At 42.6% G+C, this 20753-nt stretch overlaps 1 protein-coding gene across 1 annotated transcript in view; it reads left to right on the top strand.

Annotated features, from left to right (window-relative positions):
- NOTCH2 (notch receptor 2) overlaps positions 1 to 20753 on the top strand; it is a 133072-nt gene that overhangs the window by 62977 nt on the left and 49342 nt on the right. The window contains exons 9-16 of the mRNA XM_067536366.1: positions 1006 to 1119; positions 3554 to 3667; positions 7695 to 7928; positions 11028 to 11138; positions 12373 to 12565; positions 16892 to 17037; positions 20065 to 20184; positions 20332 to 20484. Of these exons, the coding sequence (XP_067392467.1) occupies positions 1006 to 1119; positions 3554 to 3667; positions 7695 to 7928; positions 11028 to 11138; positions 12373 to 12565; positions 16892 to 17037; positions 20065 to 20184; positions 20332 to 20484 (1185 nt within the window). The remainder of the gene's footprint in view (positions 1 to 1005; positions 1120 to 3553; positions 3668 to 7694; positions 7929 to 11027; positions 11139 to 12372; positions 12566 to 16891; positions 17038 to 20064; positions 20185 to 20331; positions 20485 to 20753) is intronic.

Raw genomic sequence — 20753 nt, 5'->3', positions numbered from 1 at the left:
GGCCTAGCTTGTTAAATTAAATACAAGCCCACAAGTTTGTTACTGCTTATATTTAACTGCAAGGACAGAAATGCTTTTTACACTTAGCAGAAACAGTATTTAAAAGGGTGAATAAATTCTTAACCTTCTTTGTATCTCAACTGTTTGGCTTTGGATAATCCCCATGCTTTGTCAAATCTAGGTTTTCAGTGTCACAGGTGATGCAGTTCCCGGTAGCTTGGGAAGCTATTCTTTAGATTGATAGATCCCACCATTAAAAAATATGTTCTGACATGTTTGAAATCTCGTTACCCTATAGCATTTACCACATGAAGTAACCAATAGTCTGTTTAGTCTATTATCCTCCCTCTGGTAATGACCAATGTCCATTGCTTCAGAGAAAGGGGAAAAATCCAGCATACCCTTGCCAGTTGTGCAGTGTTATGCAAATACAGGGGAAGAATTCTGAAGCACAAAGTGAATTTAACCCAGTCTTAGTCTATCAACAAATGAAGGCATTGATCCACCCTTTCTAAATGCCACATACAGTATTTTGACCCTGCCTTCCTGTGGGAGTGAATTCCAGAGTGACTACCTGCTGATTTAGGGTGTTCTTTTTTTTTAAATTATCTGCCCCTGATGTCAGTGACTCTACTTATGTTCTTAGGTAGTGCCTGTCATCAGTGTATTTGGGCACCTCCCAAATCATTACAAACATAATTGTCTTTTTCCCTTTTCAACATGTACAAGAAAATGATACATTTCAATTCAGATTTCTGGTTCTAATGTGTTGTTGAGAGATCATCCAACCAGCTCAGAAAATGAAATGTTAAAGTTGAAAACTCCACTGTAATACTTGTATTGAAGCCTTTAAAATATGGTCTCTTTACATCATAAATTGTCAATACAAACTGGAATCTCTGCTTTAGCTAAATCTAGCTTTGATTTTCAGACCTGCAATAAGGTGCAGCCAACACCCTGGGCACTTTCTAAAGCCTTTCTGCCGTTCCTTGTTCTTCTTTCCAGGGTTTAAAGGTGTGCACTGTGAATTGGAGATTAACGAATGCCAGAGTAATCCCTGTGTGAACAATGGAGAGTGTCTGGATAAAGTCAATCGTTTCCAGTGCATCTGTCCACCTGGTAAGTATTCCTCTCCTGCACCACCTCTGTTTCTGCCTACCAAGGGAGCACCAGACCATCAGACTGGAGCTAATGAAAACTTGCTCAGGATGTGCCTTCCCTGCAGAGTCCTCATGCCTAAATTAGAATTCCTTTAAAGGAAAACAGAAGTGGTTAGCTGTAATGTTTGCTAAATAACTTCTGTACACAGCTACACTGAGGCCACATTAATACTGTACATGTAACTTGGCAAACGTCAATGGTTAAGACTGAACACGTGGTCTCACGCAGTGGCTGGGAGCAATGACTTCACTGGTTAAGAATGTCATGGTGAATTACAGACCAACGTCTTTAGAGATTTTATAAAATCTCTTCTAATTTGAGCCAGTTTTCAGCCTCCGCATAATTTTTTTGGCTTCCTCAAGGTTTTAGGTGGGAGCCTTTCCTCAGCAACTTGGTTTATGTCGCTAGCACAGTGCAGGGAGTCAGTATTCTTCTCACAGAAAGAGGTTGCTGCTAATCCAAGGGACAAGCAGCAAATTCAAGGTCACTAGGTTTAAGGGCCAATATTTTGCAAGCCACCCGGGGTAGAAGTAAATGCTTTTTCTCCTGGGCCTGCTCAGGGAGGTCTCCACGTTCCCTCTGTCCCTTCCCCCCAGAAGCAGTCCTTGTGTCCTCTCTTCCCTTCTCTTGGTGCCATGATGTCTGGGTCTGTCACCATAACTCTCACAATCTGCTACCTTATTGATAGTCTTTATTAATAACTGAGTGCTGTAAGATACAGGTAAGGTGCATTGTACCATACATCTCATGCTGTGCTGTACAGTGCATCCCATCCTGCTGTGCTGGCCTTAGTTGTAATTGTGGCTAAAGAGATGCTTTAGATGAATTATTTCTTCATGTTCAGTTCCTCACTTTGACTGCCTGAAGGTATCCTCCATTTGTTGTTTTGTTGGTGGCTTCCTCAGTTTCCCAAGCATACCTCTGTGGAAGGTCCTCCCTTTGCTTTGTTCTTGTTGCCCCATGTCAGCCCTGTTCTGCTATGTCTGCACTGCAGATGAAGATACGTTACATTGGAAGGGATGGTATGACTGCAGATAGGCATGCCCATGCTAGCTTTAATCTAGCTAGCATGGACAACAATAGCGGTGAAGATGTTGAGGCACAGACTCTGGCATACTGCAGCAACCCAACTACGTTTCCAGAGTCTTAGGAGGTCTTAAACTGCGTCAGCTAACCTGTGCCATCATGTCCTCGTTACCAAGGTTACCTGTGCCAGGCAGATTAATGCACTGTGGTCATACCTTCACTTGCTGTGTAACATACCTGAGCATCCCTGAAATTGTTCCTGCCCCTTTGACCTGGAAGATGGAAACTACCTCTTGGCTGGGTGATTTGCTGGACTAGGAACTAACTAATCCAGGGTGAGGCGCAGGCTTGTGATGCAACCCAGTTTGGATCTACCAAACTATAGGGGGACAGTATTAAAGATTTACTAAGAATTAATCCTTGGCAATACATCTGTCAAAGTCTGCATACTCTTTGATGCAATTGACGTTGTGTTCAGAGGTTCAATGGAGAAAAAAGTGGTGGTACTCTTTAAAGCTCCAGTCAAGTCCAAGTTCTGCCTGTTTGATTCAAAATGAGATGCTTCAGAGATCATACTTAGGTGTGGAAGGATTCAATGTTTATTGGTAAGTGTAGGTAAACGTTGATTTTATTGACAAAAAATATTTCCATTGATAATTGAAATTCACAGCTAAGCAGCATTTTCTTACTTCTCCTGAAAACGTCTTAGAATTTTATTTAAGTATATTTACTTTGTATATTTTGACGTATGATGTTGACAATTTGTGGTTTAATGTTTATAAAGCTTTCATTTTTTTGACTCTCAATGTCTGCTTTCATTAAATAATTATTGTCCATCCCTCCCTAATTTCCTGCAAATGTGAAAATATAAATCAATCAAAATAGCAAAAATGCTTTAAAATATTATCTGTTGACATTATAAAAAATCAAATTCTACCAACCCCAATCATACTGTGTAAATATCTTAATGATTGTCCCTCTTCCTGGAGTGATTTTAGGCAAGTAGCTAGCATTGTTGATATTGAAAGTATTATTGGGATCCAGCATTAACAACCCATTGAGGTTAATGAGAAGAGTTCACACTTCTCCAGAACCGGTTTCAGGTCTGCAGACTGTGGCAGGCACCCAGCATCCATTTCTTTGTTACCATTCAGCACTCTTCTTCTTAACCATAGAATCTAGAGCTTTGTCAAAGGAGAACTTAGCTTATGGAGCCAAGGCAGCAGTCACGAGGAGAAAACATGGCTGGCTGAAAAGCTGCCAGTTGGCCTGTCCAGCTGCTGGCCTGTTTGAGGAGCAGGATGGGAGAGGGGCTCAAGCTGACTCTGAATTGCTGCAGGATTCTCACTTTCCTCTTGCCTTTCAGGTTTCACTGGAGCAGTGTGCCAGATTGACATTGATGATTGCTCCAGCACACCTTGTCTAAATGGAGCAAAATGCATTGATTATCCAAACGGATACGAATGCCAGTGTGCCACAGGTTAGCATTGTCGCATCTTCTCACGCTCAGCACAATGGCTAGAGCCTGTTGAATAGAAATGTGTGTGTGCAGCAGCCTACGTAGTGAGCAAAGGCAGGCAGAGAAGCATCAAGTCTGTGCTGTCTCTGAAAGTCTTTTTTCCAAGAAGCTTTGCTGCGTACCTCTCTGCAGCAGAGGGCAGCACAGAGTGTCCCTTAGAGAGACAACCCCCCTGGTTTGTGACACCAAAGAATTCACAGATGGCTGGACATCTAGCTTCACTCTTTCAGTGTCATCACTTTTTCCCTTCCGAAGAGTCCCTATTAACCAGCCTTTTTCCAGTCTGGGATTCCACAGCATGGAGTGCTTTCTTTGGGACTTCAGGATGGGCCAAAATGAAAACTGGCAACCTGAGACCAGGAGAGATGGCTGGAGCAATACTATGCATTGCTTTTTGCTTGTCTGCTTCCAAATTACTTAATATAACTGAGGAACAGGCTCTAAGTGCAATAAATGTACATGCTGTCTTAAAAGTTGAACACTCAGCAGATGTGGTATACAGTTAGTGGTCACCTGTCAAAAAGTCTGCTTTAAGTGATTTGACCAGTGTCACATAGGAACTCCATGACACAGCCAAGGATAAAACTATGTTCTCCTGGGTGGTGATCAACTCCCGGGTTGCTTGTATAATCTCAGACTTGACAGTTCCTAACTTAAGTACTTGACTTTCCAACCTAAACTTTTTTTAAATAGTTTTTTAATGTGCTTGATGTACATATAAAAATTACAATATATTAGTTCAAACAAAAGGTTGTGGGTACCTTAGAGCTGTCTAAGGCCAGCCTTAATTCTCCATCTCTGAGCAGGAACTGCTGGGTGAGACTTGGTTCAGGATTGGGTCAATTAGACTCTTCTAGTCTGAGCTTGGTCACTTATTTCCACAGATGCTGAACAAGTTGCCTACCTCTGTGCCTCAGTTTCCCACTTTGTAAAATCTGACAACCTACACCACAAGGGGTTCTTGGGTCTCTAGAAACTCTATGGTACTAGGAAACAGGCAAGGTTAGCCTCTGGAGCTGCCACTGTCCCAGATATGCACTCTAGCTTATTGTCAGTGAATCCAGAAAAGGAGATAGCAAAGGGTGCCAGAGATAGTCTAATGATGCTACACAGGGAGTGAGTAGACATTAAGCTGTTTGGGACAGGAGCCTTGCCTTGCTGTTTTTACAGCACCTAACTCATTGTTGGCTCTTACTAGAAACAACAGAATTTACCAAAATGGCATTTGATTTTATCAGGGAGGGTTCAGCAACAGTTTCAGAAGAGGAAGACTTCTGCAAGAGACACCAGAACAGTCCTCAGACAGTGGAACAAAGTATCAAGGGTTGTGGTAAATTTCCCATCACATGAAGTCCTGATGTCAAAGCTAGCTGTTATTCTAAAAGACACGCTGTAGTTCAACCATAAGTTATTGGTCTTGATGTAGGAATTGATGGGTGAAATTGCATGGCTTATTACTTAGGAATTCAGGGCAAATGATCATAACAAGTCATTCTGGTCTTAAGATCTGTGAATCCGACACAAGCAATGGCTGACTGGGAAGCATCTCTCTTTATTCTCTAGGAGAAATGGTTCTGTGACGTATGGTATGACAAGTTTTCACACCGCAGACCATGCCATAGTTTTACTCCAAAATTTGTTCAGACATCAGTATCTCAAAAGAAGACAGAATTGCTATAGAACAACTGCTAGAAATGGGAGCTCTAGAGCTCGTGGTACCTGGTAAAGAAAAAGGTCCATTTTTTTTCTGTTGAATGAGTTTGAAAGAATATGCAGGAGGATGTCTCTTCGATAATAGCCCTGTCAAAAGACCCTGGCGCACACAGACTTCTTCATTCCAGTAAGAGAACGATGTATCAGGTTCTGGAAAATGTATCAGGAAAATTCTGGAAGTAGCATTTATTTTGTGTGTAACTCCTGTCATTAGGAAACCCTCTTTGAGACACTAGTCAGAATATCCTTGTAAAATGTCTGTCTCTATCATGGCATGCACTTTTAAAGCCATGTGATTCCTCTTAAAAGCTAATTCCCCAGGGAATGCTGGTAGCTCCAAGATGCAGAACGTTTTTCATAGAGGGCAGATTTTAGAAATATCAGAATGGAATGGCTCTAGTCCAGAGAGGAGGAGTTGTTGCCACCAGGATTCTCCTTTGTTTACTCATTGTGATAGAATAAATGTCACTCGGAAAAGGAAAAACCCAAACCTCTTCTGGATTTGGAAGCGGCTGAGGAAAGTCTGTGCCTAACTCAAGCTAGGGCGTGGTCCAGCTGATTTCACTCAGTGAGGAGGGGGCCTTAGTTATGAATCTTTAGCAAAGCCTGCTGGGAGGGGAGAGAGGGATTTGAGGCCATATATAACACAGGATTGCCTCACTGAAGGAGCGGTGCCATGAGAAGGGTGGGCTGCTAAAGGAAGGCTGGGAAAAGGCAGCACCAGATCAGAGTGCTGACTAGAATGAGGAGCTGCAGCACCTTGTAAAGCAGGTGCTGATTTTGGGATTTCCCAGAGACTTTGAATTTCCCAGGAAAGGAAAAAGGACTTTGGTCACACTTGGGGCATATTGAACACTGGCAGCTTTAAGGAAATGGGACTGCAAGCACCTGGGAATGGACATGCCGTTGAAATACTAGTGTGCCTGTTTACAGAACCTCTACGTCTCTGGCTTCCTCTTTCCCACCATTTTTGTGGTAGTTGGGACATCCTGGCTGGCCCAGTAGGGAGAACCTGGGGACACTGAGAATGAGTGTCTTGCATGGCATCATACATGGGAGATGGAAGAAAGATTGTGTTCCAGGACTCCTCTATTCTGTCCCCTGTGACAGGTCATCACCAAAGGTCATCACCAAGTATGTCTGATTAACTATGAATGTCTCAGATTACAGGGGATCCACATCATAATAGTGCATTAACAGGGCTTGCAAGATGTACCTGCTAATTCCTAGTCCTAGGACTGTCTTTCTAAACTCTGTGTGTGTCAGCCTCCAACTAAAGTTTGAAAGTTGAAGCCCCACCTTCCTCACCTCCTGGTTGATGCAAGGTTGAAGGAGCATTCTTTGCTCTCCAAGCCTGCCACCCCAGAACCACCTGGCTTCAAGATCTTAATTGCTCTCACATTACTCTGCTCCTTTCCCCATTCGCCTGGCTCATGAGGGAGTCCTCCGCTATTTTACCCATTTCCCAACCTTGTTTTTAGTCCTTCCAGCAAACAGATCCCATTCCTGCCTCTAACTCAATACTTTCCCAAGCTGCAGCAGAATGGAACCAGTGAAATTCCTCTTGTTTTCACTGCTGCCTACTCAGGAGGCTGCGTTAAGTCTTCTCTCTGCTGCAGCTTGGGGAACTCTCTACAGCTGCAGAGGCACAAGAAGTGCCTGTCTGCAGCCTGTGGCAGACAGCATTGTACCATTTTACAATTGATTCGTGGTTGGAGTTTTTAAAGGTTCTTGCCAGCCATGAGTGCTAAAAGACTTCTTAAACCGAAACTTAACTTCTACAGGGTAGACATCCAGGAAAGCTTCAATGGGAAAGTCAAATTTTTCAAAGCCTGTGCATTAAATTCTTGTACTGACAAGAGTTAAGTTCTCTAGGCTACTGAATAGTGGAAATATCTAGTGTATGAGACAATAAATTGTTTTCAGTTTGTTTCATATTGATGTCAATGAACAGTTCTGGCAATAATTTGAATATTTTCCTCCATAAATGCTCAGATTTGAGTGCATTTCAGGTATCAATCTCTGTTGCAAAGATTATCTATGCAGCTTTTTCAGTGATCCACCATGCTTTGTGCACCATATAGAGTCTTTTGGCTTCTCTGAGATTGGGAGATGGGTTACAGGTTAGCTGCCCAAACAGTTATTTATATTCTGTATACCATTTTGCTGATTTGTTCTGACAAACACTGTATTATTGTGTTTGATATTCAGTAGAAAGTACATCATATATTATATCTCTTAGCCTCTTAGTCATGCCTCTTAATTTTTCTCTTAGGTTTTACTGGCCTTTTGTGTGAAGAGAATATCAACAATTGTGACCCTGACCCTTGCCACCATGGTGAATGCCAAGATGGAATTGATTCCTACACCTGTGTCTGCAATTCTGGGTACATGGGTGCCATATGCAGTGAGCAGGTAGATGAATGCCACAGTAACCCCTGCTTGCATGAAGGACGCTGCATTGACTTGGTGAACGGCTACCAGTGCAACTGTCTTCTGGGCACTTCAGGTACGTAAAATGGCAGGGCAGACAAAAATCAAGACTTAAAAGAAGTCACAATCTTATCAGAAATTATCCTTTTGGTCTATATGTAGCTTGTCATTTACTTTCTTCCCTTTTTATAATCTTAAATTTCTAAAGTGGGTCTTTTGTACTTGTTTCTTTAGCTAGTTAGCTATATGTTAGAAGGAAGTGTCTGTGTAAAATACAAAATTTGAAGAAATTTCACACTTAAAATGCTCTTCTCTGCTGCAAAGTGCAAGTCCAGGGCCTCATTAGCATCCTTACAGTGAGAACACAAACATAAAATGGATAAACAAATAGCTGTATTTGCAGCCAGCACCACCTTCTAATGGATTGAATATGAATCAAGGAGGCTAAAAGGCTTTGGCCGTCTCTATTCCTTAGTCAGGATTTGTAGTCCATGGGACTTGTGCTCCTAAATGACACAAATATTTCTGAAAATTCCACACTTGGGTGTCTAAATATGGGTTTGGGAGCTTAGCTATCATCTCCTATTTTTGAAAAATTTGACCTGTGTGTAAAAGTTCATTCATTTTGTCAATATATGAAAGACTAAACTCTTATCACTGAAATAAAAATAGTTTCAAAGTGGCAGACTTCATGCCACTAAAGTTTTTAATTTAAAAATTTTTTTTTTAGCAATGATAGTCCCTTTGACTTCAGTAGGATCATTCATGAGAATGACATTATATTACTGCCTAAATATTTGCAGGATCAGGGCCCCAATTCTCAATATTTTATTTTTTTCCCTTCTAGCAGTTTTCCCAAACAGGATACCCTTACTGGTATTTAGATTAAAAATGACATTTATAATTTAGTTTATTAAATTCATATTAAATTTTAATCTAATATTGCAATAGTACAACTCTCAAATTAGCCTTACAAAGCATCAACCTGTCTTGAGTGATTTAAATCACTCTACTTAATAAATTGCTTAAATCGCCTCAATTTAAATTGCTCTATCCTGTAAAATGTTATTCCACAAGAGCTATGCTCTGAAGTCCTAGCATTCTGCTTTAAAGGAAAATTATTTTTCAGAACCATTTTGGCTTGTCAGATAATACTGGCAGCTTTTTCAAATGAATATCGTAGTTAGCAGACCCCAAAGTAAAACCCAAATTCACGAGTCCCTTTTGGAAAAACTTAACTTTTTGTCGTTGAAGAATTAAGGGGAAAATTCTTATCACCTTAATTGAGCAACAGACCTCAGCACCCTGGTCTAGTGATTGTGCTTACTATATCATTTTAAATAACTGTGTATGAATTGATACAGAATCTAATTTCCTCTGTGGGGCCTTAAGGCTATTTGGAACTGTTACCGTTGTAGCCAAGACAACTTACTACTCTTTTGCTTCCATCTCTTGCTTCTGTAGAGCTCCTGCCTAGGACAGATCTATTATGAGGGCTGCAGATGTGTCAGGGCATTTTTTGTCAAAAATCACAGAGCAGGCATAGTAAATTTAGTCCACTAGATCTAGTGACTGCTCTGTGATTTTTTTTTTTTTTTTTTTTTAATTAAAAAGTGCCCTGACCTCCTTCAGCAGCATTCTCCATCCCGGCAGAACATCCTAATCCTGGGCCAGTGAGGAGGGGGTACTCACAGGAGGGCTGGAGAACAAGCTCATCCCAAGCACAGGCAGCAGTGGTATCTGTCCCCTGGGGCTGGGCCTGGAAATTGATAGCCCGCCCTGCCCTGGGCGTGGGCAGTGGCAGCTCCTGGTTCACGGGGCTGAGCCCAGGGGTTGAGAGCGAGCCCATCCTGCACTCACCTCAGGCACAGGCAGCAGCAGCTCCTGAGTCCTGCAGGGCTGGGTGCAGGGAGTCCCAATGCCACTCAATCAGATTTGGCCCAGCTCCCCCCCACTTCCTCCTCCGTCCTGACAGAGGAGAACAGGGCAAAATTTGAGTGAGAAGTGTTGCAATCCCGTGTGCCAGGTTGCAACACCTGGAGTGGGGAGCTGGGGCACAAGGGTCTGTGCGGTGTGTGCTCACTCTCCAACACCGCACCCGCCCCCCCCTGCCCAAAGCCTACAGCCTTCCTGCAGGACGTCATGGGCAAGGCGAGAAATCACAGCATCTGTGACATTTTCTCCTCCATGACACACTGGCAACCCTAACTATTACTTATTTGGATTGTAGTAGCTTCCAAAGTGTGTTAGGCACTTCCCAAACTCAGAGGGAGAAAGTCATTGCACCAGATGCCTTACCATGACATGAATGGAAACACCATTATTAAACAAAACTAGTTGTTACACATTCAGCTATGATCAAGACAGCTGTATATATGAGTGGGCCAGTGTATATGAGAACTTCGCTCTGTTGATCACCAGTTTCACTGTGGAATGCAGAAATCTACACATACCAAAAAGAGAAAAGGTTTCAAATCTTGCTACTTTTGCACCACCAGATCAATAGTTTTACTCTGAAGAGTCTAATCAATTTACACTAGTTTCAAAGGAGTTTGGTTCCCTTCAGCGCCCTTTATTTGACAAGATTAAATTTTGTTGGTTGAGAGGCTGCTGTTTGTCATAAAATGAACATATAACACATTCAAGATCACAGCATCAGAATTGATGCTGTTGAAAGCTTTACTTGTACATTTAGTTATACCTGCACTTTTCTTTCCACTGTTCTTGCTACAGTTTTTGTTGTAACAGTACAAGTATTGTGTGTTGTACTCTGTATGCTTAACTTGGGCTGTACTCTTTCTCCTTACTAATTCATGTCTTCCTCATCCTCAAAATTCAGGCAGTCCCAGTCAGACTATATACAGGGAAAATAGCAGAAATATTTTTCTTGTAGTGTCCAGAATGGCTGATTCTTATGCTGATTAGATACAAGGAAACAAATTCTCCTGTTACTCACTAACTCAGTTTACTTTAATGGAGTTGCAGCACATTAACCTAGGAGAACTAAGGAGCACCATGTGTTGATATCTAGTCATATGCATCCTCTCGTCATGCCTAAGCAGTTTGAATACTGCAGTTTGAATTTGGCCATTTCCAGGAAACTTATAGCGTCACTGTTGTTTGTATGTTAGGGTGGGTCTGGTTTTCACCTGAATTTTATCACATTTATTTGCAGGAGTGAACTGTGAGAATAACTTGGATGACTGTGCAAGTAACCCCTGCATTTATGGAGTCTGTATCGATGGCATTAATCACTATGATTGTGTCTGCAAGCCTGGAGTTACAGGTAAAATCTCATTTCATTTAACTGACACTTGTCTTCATCTTTTCCTGGAAGTTAATCATCTTCTCCCCTGGGATGGTCTCTTCCTTCTAAGGGGGTTCTTTGCACATCGATAGCAAGTGGCCAATTCAGTGTCTCAAGAAATAGTCGTATTTTAAATGACTCTCAGTATCTCTTAATTTCAAAGGAAGTTCTTCTCATCAACTAAAGAAATATCCTAGCCTGGTGCAATGAAATGTAATTCTTTTGAGGTTATTTAGTCCAATTCACATGACTCTGCTTCACAAGTAATAACTACCCAAAGTCCCAATGGGTTTACTTACAGCTTCTTTACTGGAACAAGAAAGTTGAACATCATAGCAAGAAGTTTCTGTTTGAACAGAACTTGGGGAATTGTGTCAATTTGTGTACAAATTAAATGTTTCCATTTCGTTCTGCAAATATAAAGCGTTCATTTAGAGTTTTATAATGTGCACAAGTGCACAGCTACTATCCAGCTTGTACTGGTACAAAGGTCTCCATCAGCCAATCTATTGCTCCTTGGATGGAGTTTATTCCATGGTTTAAATTGTTTTGTTTCTATTAAAATCATAAGGGTTTGTATCTTACAGATATGCTAATTGAAAGAAACATTTTTGGCCCATGGTGTTAGTAATCTGAATAAATATCACAGTAGACAAGCTCCAACAGAAGGTATCATACCCTTGAGGAACTTGCAGTCTAAGCATAGCTGGCAAGTCAACCAAGGTTAGGGAAAACAAGAAGCAATATCCTCTTTTATGTAATATACACAAGCTTTAGATGCACTGCAGGCATTATGACAGGTATGGGTATTCAAGCGGTACTTAAATGTGGAAAGGGTAGGTGCCTAGCTGATAAGCTCAGGAAGGTTGTACCAGGCGTAGTACAATTACCTAAATTTCAGTCCTCTTAAAGAATATATATATAAATGTGTTCACGTTGGAATTCTGTTGTAGCTCTTTACCAGTTCCAGAAGGCTTATGAGATGTAGTTGCTCTGATCCTGGTACCAAGACTCCCATCTTGCAAAAACAATGAATGCCTGAAACTCCCATAGGCTTAAATCCGAGTCAGAGCTGTCGTACCTTGCAGAATCGGTCACTTTATGTTGACTTTGCATTCATGATGAGTTATTGAAACTTGACAAATGTCCCTGCATACATGCAGGGAAAACTTGTGCGTGAGAAATACTAGTTAACAAGTAATATTCTCTTCAGGTCCAAGGTGTAATATTGATATTGATGAATGCACCTCCAGTCCCTGTCATAATGGTGGAACATGTGTAAATGAAATGAATGGATTTCGGTGTCTGTGTCCTGAAGGCTTCCATCAACCCAGCTGTCACTCACAAACTAATGAATGTCTTAGTAACCCTTGTGTACATGGCAACTGCACAAATGATGTCAGTGGGTGAGTTCTAGCATCGTGTTAAATGCTTTGAGATCCTTGTGTACAAAATGCTATATACATGCAAAGCAGTCAGTAGGCTTGGGTTTTTTGACTATGAAATCTTTATTTTAAGAGTAGTGTATAAATACTTCTCGCAGGCATTTTCTATGGAAAAGTCTGCATCTGGCCTTGACCGTGTTGAGTGGTCAGAGCAGGAAGGCACTGACAAGCACAGAGAGTTTCAGTGCTTGCAAGGAGTTGGTTTTGATGGGATTTCTTCCTTGCATCTGGAGAGCCATATGCTAAATGTGTCATTGGCAATGAAGAAAATTGACCTTTTTATTTCCAATTAGTTCTGTCATCATCAGTTCAGTTGCCCATTGGGCTTATTGTAAAAGAGAAGACCGGGCGGTCCCAGCTACTCTAAACACCTTTGAATTATTGTTTTTCAGTAAATGTCCTAAATATCATCTGCTGTGAAGGTTCTGATAGTCCCCAGTTTCTTAATTAGATCAGGATCCAAACTTGTTCACAATGCAGCTTATCATGGCCACTTTAAGCCTCTGTCATGCTGGGTAGATGGGGGGGAGAGCATTTGTCATATTGTTTGACATCAATATGTTAAAATCATATTAATTCATGTGAGAGATGCCATGTCAGACACTGTTAGGAAGGTTATAATATGCTAAGTAAGGTGATAATACTTAGGTTCATCTGTGATGTGTGAAATGGAAGTTATAGATATATTTGATATATCTGTATTTCAAATGGTGCTGTCTGAGTAACGACTCAGACGGGAGGGCTGTAGAACAATAGCTTGCTTAATGGCCCATTAAGATATCCCCAGGTGCAAGGGGCCCACGGGGAGAAGCCAGAGGTACACCTGATGAGGCACCAGGACTTGCCCATGTGACCCTGAACTCCATTTTGGTTCCTGTAAAATTCCATGAGCACCATGCCTGATGAGGCACCAGGACTGGCCCATGTGGCTCTGGACTCCATTTTAGTTCCTGTAAAACTCTACAAACTGCATGGCCAGGGGCAGAGGGTATATAAGGCAGAGGTCTTGGGAATCCATTTTGTCTTCAGTCACCAGTCTTTCAGTCGGGACACAGCTTCAAACACCTAATTACCTCTGAATCAAGTCATCTGGAACTGAAGCTGTGAACAAAGGACTGAGGCCCATCCAGTTACTGGATGTATATCAGAGGAACTATACAAGCCTGCAACTCCACAATTCTCCTAGAAACCTGATGTATGTGGACTTTCAATCATTTGTATGTATCTGATTGCTCTAATCCTTTAACATTTCTCTTATGGTTTATTTCTTTTTTTTACAATAAACCTTTAGTTTTAGTTACTAAAGGATTGTCTGGCAGCGTGGTATTTTAGGTAAGATCCAAAGTTGTATTGAACTGGTACTGTGGCTGACCCCTTGGGGTCAGAGGGAACCTTTTTTTAGTAAAGAGCATAGAGTTTAAATAACTGGTCTCTTTACTGGATCCAGTGCTGATCTGGGAGCCAGAAGCTGAAATGCAGTAAAGGGGGCTGTGTGCATTTGTATACTGGCTTCTCTGGGGATTCAGAAGCATAGTTTGTGGCTGGTTGGGAAGCCTGACTTCAGTGTCACCCACCAGTGCTGGGAGAAACTGCTCTCTTTTTACAGCCTGCCCTGACCTTGGCATTATCAGGTGGCTGCCCTGGGCACAGGACGAGTCACAGTCTCCATGGGCTATATGCAGCTCACACCAAGTAGTGTTCTGTCCTATTCTAACACTGGCCTTCTGTTGGGGCATATGGTCTTGCCTCTGCTGTTTTGTATATTTTCTTATGCCATGCTCGTCATCTTTGTATCTGAGCACCTTCCAGTAGTTAAGTGGTGGGCCTAACATGTACTTTGTTCTCTCATTCTCTCCCCAGGAGAAAAATTGTGTATTCCGTGGAGTGCTTAGTATTGGGTAGAGTTCTTAATGTACATTTTGCTTTGTGTTTATATTGGAGAAGACAGGTGAAGTGTGCTTCGCTCTTGGTTTGGAATGGTCCTTAGTTCCTGTGGGATTTCTTTCCAAACTCTTGGATGGGCCCTTGAGAAAGCTCTGCCTCCCACTCAGACAAGCTTTACCTGTATTGTAGAGAGTTTTGTTATGCCTGAGGAGCAGTGTTGTTGACTCCGATTTTCATTGTGGATCTTTAGGGCGTCTCTTCAATATCATGGGCCTGGGCCATTGCACACTTTTAAGATAAGGACTAAGAACAGGATATTCTATGGGAAGTCAGCCTACAGAGCAGAGGACAGGTTTGATGGCTTGCGGAATCCCATGTTGTTGAGGAGATGCACTGCAGAGTTCTGTACTAGCAGGAATTTCCTGGGGCTGAAAGCTTCGTGTCCAGATACATTGCACTGCTGTAAGCCAGCCAAGCGGTGGTGAAAGCATGTATAACAGGGCCAGATCATCGTCCGCCAGGATGGGCCGTCTCCTAGCCAATGAGAGATGATGATGACAAAGTGTTACTTGCAGATGCTGCTAAGTAAGAGCCTAGGATCAGCAAAGAATGTAAGAGCCCCTCCTAAACTGCAGACTGAATTGACCAATTGTGGATGTGAACCTTCAACCAAAGGAGACTGCACTGTACTCTTCAAAATGCCTTTCTCTGACACCCAGAATCAAAGCTGTCTTGCTCGGGTTCAGTTTCAGCCAGCTGTTCTTCATCCATGAGCTGATCTCGGCCAAGCACTGGGCCATCTTGGTCTTGGTGGTGTATGGTGAAGGATAAATAGAGCTATGTTGTCTGCATATTGCTGGCACTAGAATCTATGTCCTCTTACCTGTTCTGGTGGCAGTGTGCAGGTGGTGACTAAGATTAGAGAGTGAATTGGTCCTTCTGGAACTCCTATAGAAGCAGCTGCGGAGTTTCTTATCACCACCCTTTCAGCGCGTCCCTCCAGGATGGGTTTAAACCATTTTAATGCACTCCCCGGACCCAGCCCCTCTCTGAGGCAGGACAGCAGTATCATGACTGGCCGAGGGAAATGCTGCAGAGAGGCCCAGGAGGCTGAGATTGGATGGCTACCCTCTATCCACTGTCAGCAGGCGTGCATCCCGCAGTGCCACTGAAGTGCTTTCAGACCTATATCCTGCCCTGAATCCAGACTGTGCCAGGTGTAGAATATTCACTTCGGTTAGATGGGCAGGTAGTTGGCCTCTGGCTAGCTACGCTGTGAGCTTGCTCAAGGATGGGAGGTTGATACTGGATGGGGTTTAGCTAGACCCGATGTATCTAGAGTGGGTTTCTTCAGTGCTGGGGGGACTGTTGCACGTTTGAAGGAGGAAGGGACGATTCCTTCCCTGAATGAGGCGGTGGCTGTTTGGTTGGGGCAGCACCAGTTGCTCAGGGCTCTCTCATTCACAAGCCAGGAAGAGCCTGGGACTGGACTCAAGCTTCTCTAGGGTTTCCAGCACTCCTTGAGGAGTGAATGTGTTGAACTCGAGGAATGCAAGGGGGCTATTGGTGGTTGGGTATAAGTGAAGAGGGACCATGTTGTTTGAGAAGCCTTCTGAGCGTGTGTGAACTTTTCAGGGCAGCAGCACGATGGTTCTTTGCAGCACTTGATTTTGGGTTCTGTTGTGGGCTGTAGGCACTCAGGATTGTCTAAGGTGTTTACCACTATGGATAGCTCCTATGGGAGCTGATACGAAGGCTCTCTTGCCCTGTAATAAATTATTTGTATCGGCCTTTGTTTTGTGCCATCAGCACTTGAGTTTCTGTCCCTCTTCATTTGGCACAGGATGTCAGAAAATCAAGGAGATCTGTGTGGGTGATTTGACAGGAGGAGCCATTTGGGGGCCAGTTTGTCGGTGGTTGAGGCTCGAGTAAAAAAGATAATGATTCATCAGATCTTTGGGAATGGAGTGCTGCTGTCTTTCAGTAAGCTTTGGAATTTGATGGAGTGAATTGCTGCTACTCTTGGCTGCTTTCACCTGGAATTGCTTCACTGTATCAACTCTCTCTATTTGGATTTGAAAGCCATCTTTCTCCCTTACCTGTACCTTGTCATTTCTTTAACTTCTATTAAACATTTTGAGACGACTTGCCAAGAAAAGTGTGATGCATAATAAAGCTATATTTTATTCAGATAACCAGTTCTAGGCATGTAGCTTTAAGGATTGAGTTGATTTTAATATTAAGGAAATTATATAGCTGGTGTGACTAAGGTAAAAATGATTCATGGACTTTTCTAAGGGCAAATCATCCCCATTCCCTCCCCTCTCAGGTTGTTTACCTGCCTAGTCTTGTGGCTGGGACAGCTGCTTCAGAATAGTACTGAAACTTGCTATTTTCTTTCAGATACATGTGTCTCTGTGACCCAGGTTGGGTTGGAACAGACTGTGGAGTGGAAGAGAACGCGTGTATGTCAAACCCATGCCAGAATGGAGGAATTTGTGACAGCCTGGTGAATGGCTACAGATGTACCTGCAGAAAAGGATTCAAAGGTGAAAATTGAAGGACAAGTATTTCTGCTCTTTTGTCTTCCATTTTATTGCATCTTGGTGCAACAGTCTTACTGAACTAAATGAAACATGAGAGATAATCTCAGTACCAGCCTCTTAAACTTAAAATTCAAGTAACATTTGAATTAAAAACAATCTTATGATATAGTCATGATACAATGATCATAGGTGTAATTCCTATAGAAAAATACTGTTTGTAAAGTCTATTACAAAAAGCAGGGAGTTTCTCCTGTAATTATCATTCAGGCTTGTTCTCTGTTACAGCACCAGTTTTGGCACTCCCTCTAAATTAAAAGTCCTTTCCACTGCAGTTTTTATAGGTCTGACCTATGACCTCCTCAGGCATTTCTCCCACATTGGAGGTGGTTTTCACAATTAGCTCTTGAGCAATGGGACTCATAAGAATTTTCACAACACTAACACCTATTAACTGTTTCCTCACATCTTATCTTAAAAGTGGCTTATTAACTTAATTGAAAAAGTCTTGACAAGGTCTAATGCACTGGATTGGTTTTTGAAGCAGAGGATGTGACTGACTGGTGAATTAGGAACATAAAAATGGCTTGTCAGATGACTTTGAAGGTAACCAAAGCCCAGATAATGTAGGACTATGTCAAAAACACTTAACCACAAGCTGGAAATGCATAGAAATGTAATGCAGACTACAGAGCAAGTGTCCTGTGCTCCCTGGCCTATGCTTTCATTCAGTAAGCAGATGGTCTAATTCTGTACCGTCTGAAGTTTCACGGAGGTTTTCATGTGTAGCCCAAGATGGAGAACATTACAAAATACAGTCCTGAAGTGCCAAAGGCGTAGATAATTGTGGAGATGGTGATATCTGGAAAAGTCATAATGTTCTTGCTGAGTGAAAGTACTCCTGACCACATAGGATGACCAGACATCCCAGTATTATCAGGACCGTCCCGATATTAGGGCTTTGTCTTATACAGGCAACTGTACCACCCCAACCCACCCTGAAAAAGAAGTGTCCCGATTTTTCACACTTGTTGTCTGGTCACCCTATCCACTGGTACCATCAAGGAGTAGCTATAGATCCAACCAGAGTCAATAGCAGCCTCAGCACAGGGTGCTGGACTAGCTGATCTCTTGGAGTCTGCTCAACATAATCATAGAAAGGTAGGGCTGGAAGGGCATCCATCAATCACAAGAGCTTATACACTGAGTGCCAGATATTTTTGCCATTCTACAGTGGTGGCATTTGCCACAGAAATCCATTCCTTGCTACGGAAGCTAAACTTTCACTTTCACTTTGTGTGCTTCACACAAAAACTAACAGCTTTTGAGAGTCTGGATGTGACCTGGCGTGGTTAGTTTCTTCTGACAGTTGCTTCACATACACAGACCTGGCCAAATGTCAAACTGGTGGGAAAAGAGGAAAATGTGAAATGTCAGAACTGAAAAGTTTAGCAGGAATGTAACACTGGCAGAGGAGGAAATAAAAGGATGGGGGGTAAAGGAAGAATAACAGGAGACCAGGGAGAGCAAAATACTAAAACTTTGCCTAACCTGCAATGTCATGGGTATAGGGATAGCTGCACTCCTTTCTGGTCTCTCTAAGTGTACTCCCCAGGTACCAGGCCTTGTGCCTTTATCTATCTTGGAGTAGAATTTTGCAGTGGTGCCCCTTATAGACTGGGCCCTGGGCTACAGCCCCCTGTGTATCAACTGTTCTTACACTGCAGTTTAGGCACCTGTGTTTCTTCCCATCGGGGGTCTGTGCCCAGTATGCAGTGATCAGACAGTCTTCTTAAAGCCAAAGCATTGGGTTTTTTTAGCAATAGAAACAAAACATTTAAAGAAAAGGATTTAAAACAATCAACAGTTTGCACACAACTGTCCTCCGAAAGGCTTGACATCTCCTAGGCAGGCATAACATCTTCAGGCACCCCCAGCAAACCCAGTGTGTCTCAGTCTGGTTCCCCTGAATAATCACTACCTCTCTCTTGGAGGAGAGAACCTTCTTAAAACAGCCAAAGTGCTTTTATTCTTCTGTGTTCCCAAGTGTCGACCTGCCTGGTCCAATTGAGTCCTTCAGGTTAACTGGTGCAGGAGGTTAAAATCCTCAAAGCTAATAGCTCTGACATTGTCCCTTAACCACTCCAAAGTGTCTGCCGAGTGGTAGTCATTCTTTTCCTTCCTAATAAGCAAGCCAGTTAAATACGGACACTGACAATTGTAAAGGCGCTCTGGGGCAAATCACTAATGAATTTAGTTCATCTGGATAAAGCAGGTGAAACTGGTTGTGACTGATTTGGAGCTGTTCTTTAGTACTTTATGAATACAGTATGTTGGCTTGGATGTTAAAATATTTAATCTCTTGGATTCCTGCCATCTTGGCAGGGTTATAAAATAAAAGGGGAAGCTGGTGCAAAGGACATGCCCTTGGTGGAAGTAGGTGTCTTCTCTCCTCCCAGCTGTTGAAGGCTGGATAATCTTGGAGAGTGGTTAGCTAGTAGTTTGAATTGATTTTTTTCTGTTTTTGAGATTGAGTTTTGAAAGCCCAGAGGAAAGCGGTGAAGAGACCTGTAGTTGGGACTTTTTTTTTTTTCTTTTCAGTTTTCAGTTTGTCAGCACCAATTTGTGGGAGATCTTAACTCCTCTAATTGTGGATATTCCATGATTAGGATTTTCTGTCCCTGAATGAATCTTTTAATGCTGCCATCTCTCCACTACAAGGTTGTTCACAACCTGTCAGGGGAATTACAAAGGTTCCTCTCTAAACCTGCTATCTGCTCCAGTCCCATCCCCCTGAGCCTCCTGTCCTCTCCCCTCCCCCCAAAATGCCCCAGACTCTTTGGGCCACAGTGATTTAACCACCTCTTCTACCCAACACCCCATGTAGAATGGCAATGATCTTCACTTCCTCCAGCCTGGATTACAGAGAAATGGAAGTGCAGTCCACTTCTCTTTCAGGTTATAATCTCTTCATCCTTCCTTCCTTCTCACCTCAAGGCCCTAACAATGTGCCCCTCTGGTTTCCTCTTGTAGGTGTGAACTGCCAGATAGTGCTGTCTCCCTGCTATCCTGATCCATGTGAGAACTCTGCAATCTGCCAAGAATCTCCTGACTCTGTGGGCTACACCTGTCAATGTGCTGCAGGCTGGGAAGGTAATGGGATTGGGGCGGGGGAGGGGGTGGGGAGGAGGAGACAAGATGGACACTCTTCCATTCTGAGCTTAAGCAGTAGCATGACTGCGGTTACATCACCTGAATCTTAACATCTGAGGTCTCTTTCTGGAATCTTTCTTGTTTCAGGCCAGAGATGTACAGTGGATATTGATGAATGTGTGTCAAAGCCTTGCAAGAATCACGCTTTCTGCCATAACACTCAAGGCAGTTACTTGTGTGAATGCCGCCCAGGCTTCACTGGAGGAGACTGTGAGAGCGACATTGATGACTGTCTTTCAAGTGAGTGCAAAATGGCTAGTCTCAGAAACAGGCAATTTCCTATTTTCCCTAGAAACAACTTTGCTGCACTACTAATGATTACTATTGGTAGATTTATGGAACAGTTTCTGTTATAATCCTTTATTTCAGTCATGCTCAAGTTTGTGAAGCTTCCATCTTTGGGGCTGTTGCTGGCTCTCTGATGGAAGCTGACTGTAGTATTTAAAACAGTAGGAGCCATGCTCAAGTTTTGAGTTTAAAAATCTAAAAGGTTTTACACGCATTCATAA

Source organism: Emydura macquarii, unplaced genomic scaffold, assembly GCF_026122565.2.
Source record: "Emydura macquarii macquarii isolate MOO-44397 ecotype Brisbane River unplaced genomic scaffold, CSIRO-AGI_Emac_v2 contig_3534, whole genome shotgun sequence".
Classification (NCBI taxonomy): Eukaryota; Metazoa; Chordata; order Testudines; family Chelidae; genus Emydura; species Emydura macquarii.
Note: the sequence above shows the minus strand (reverse complement) of the source record. Positions and strands in the feature narration are given on the sequence as shown.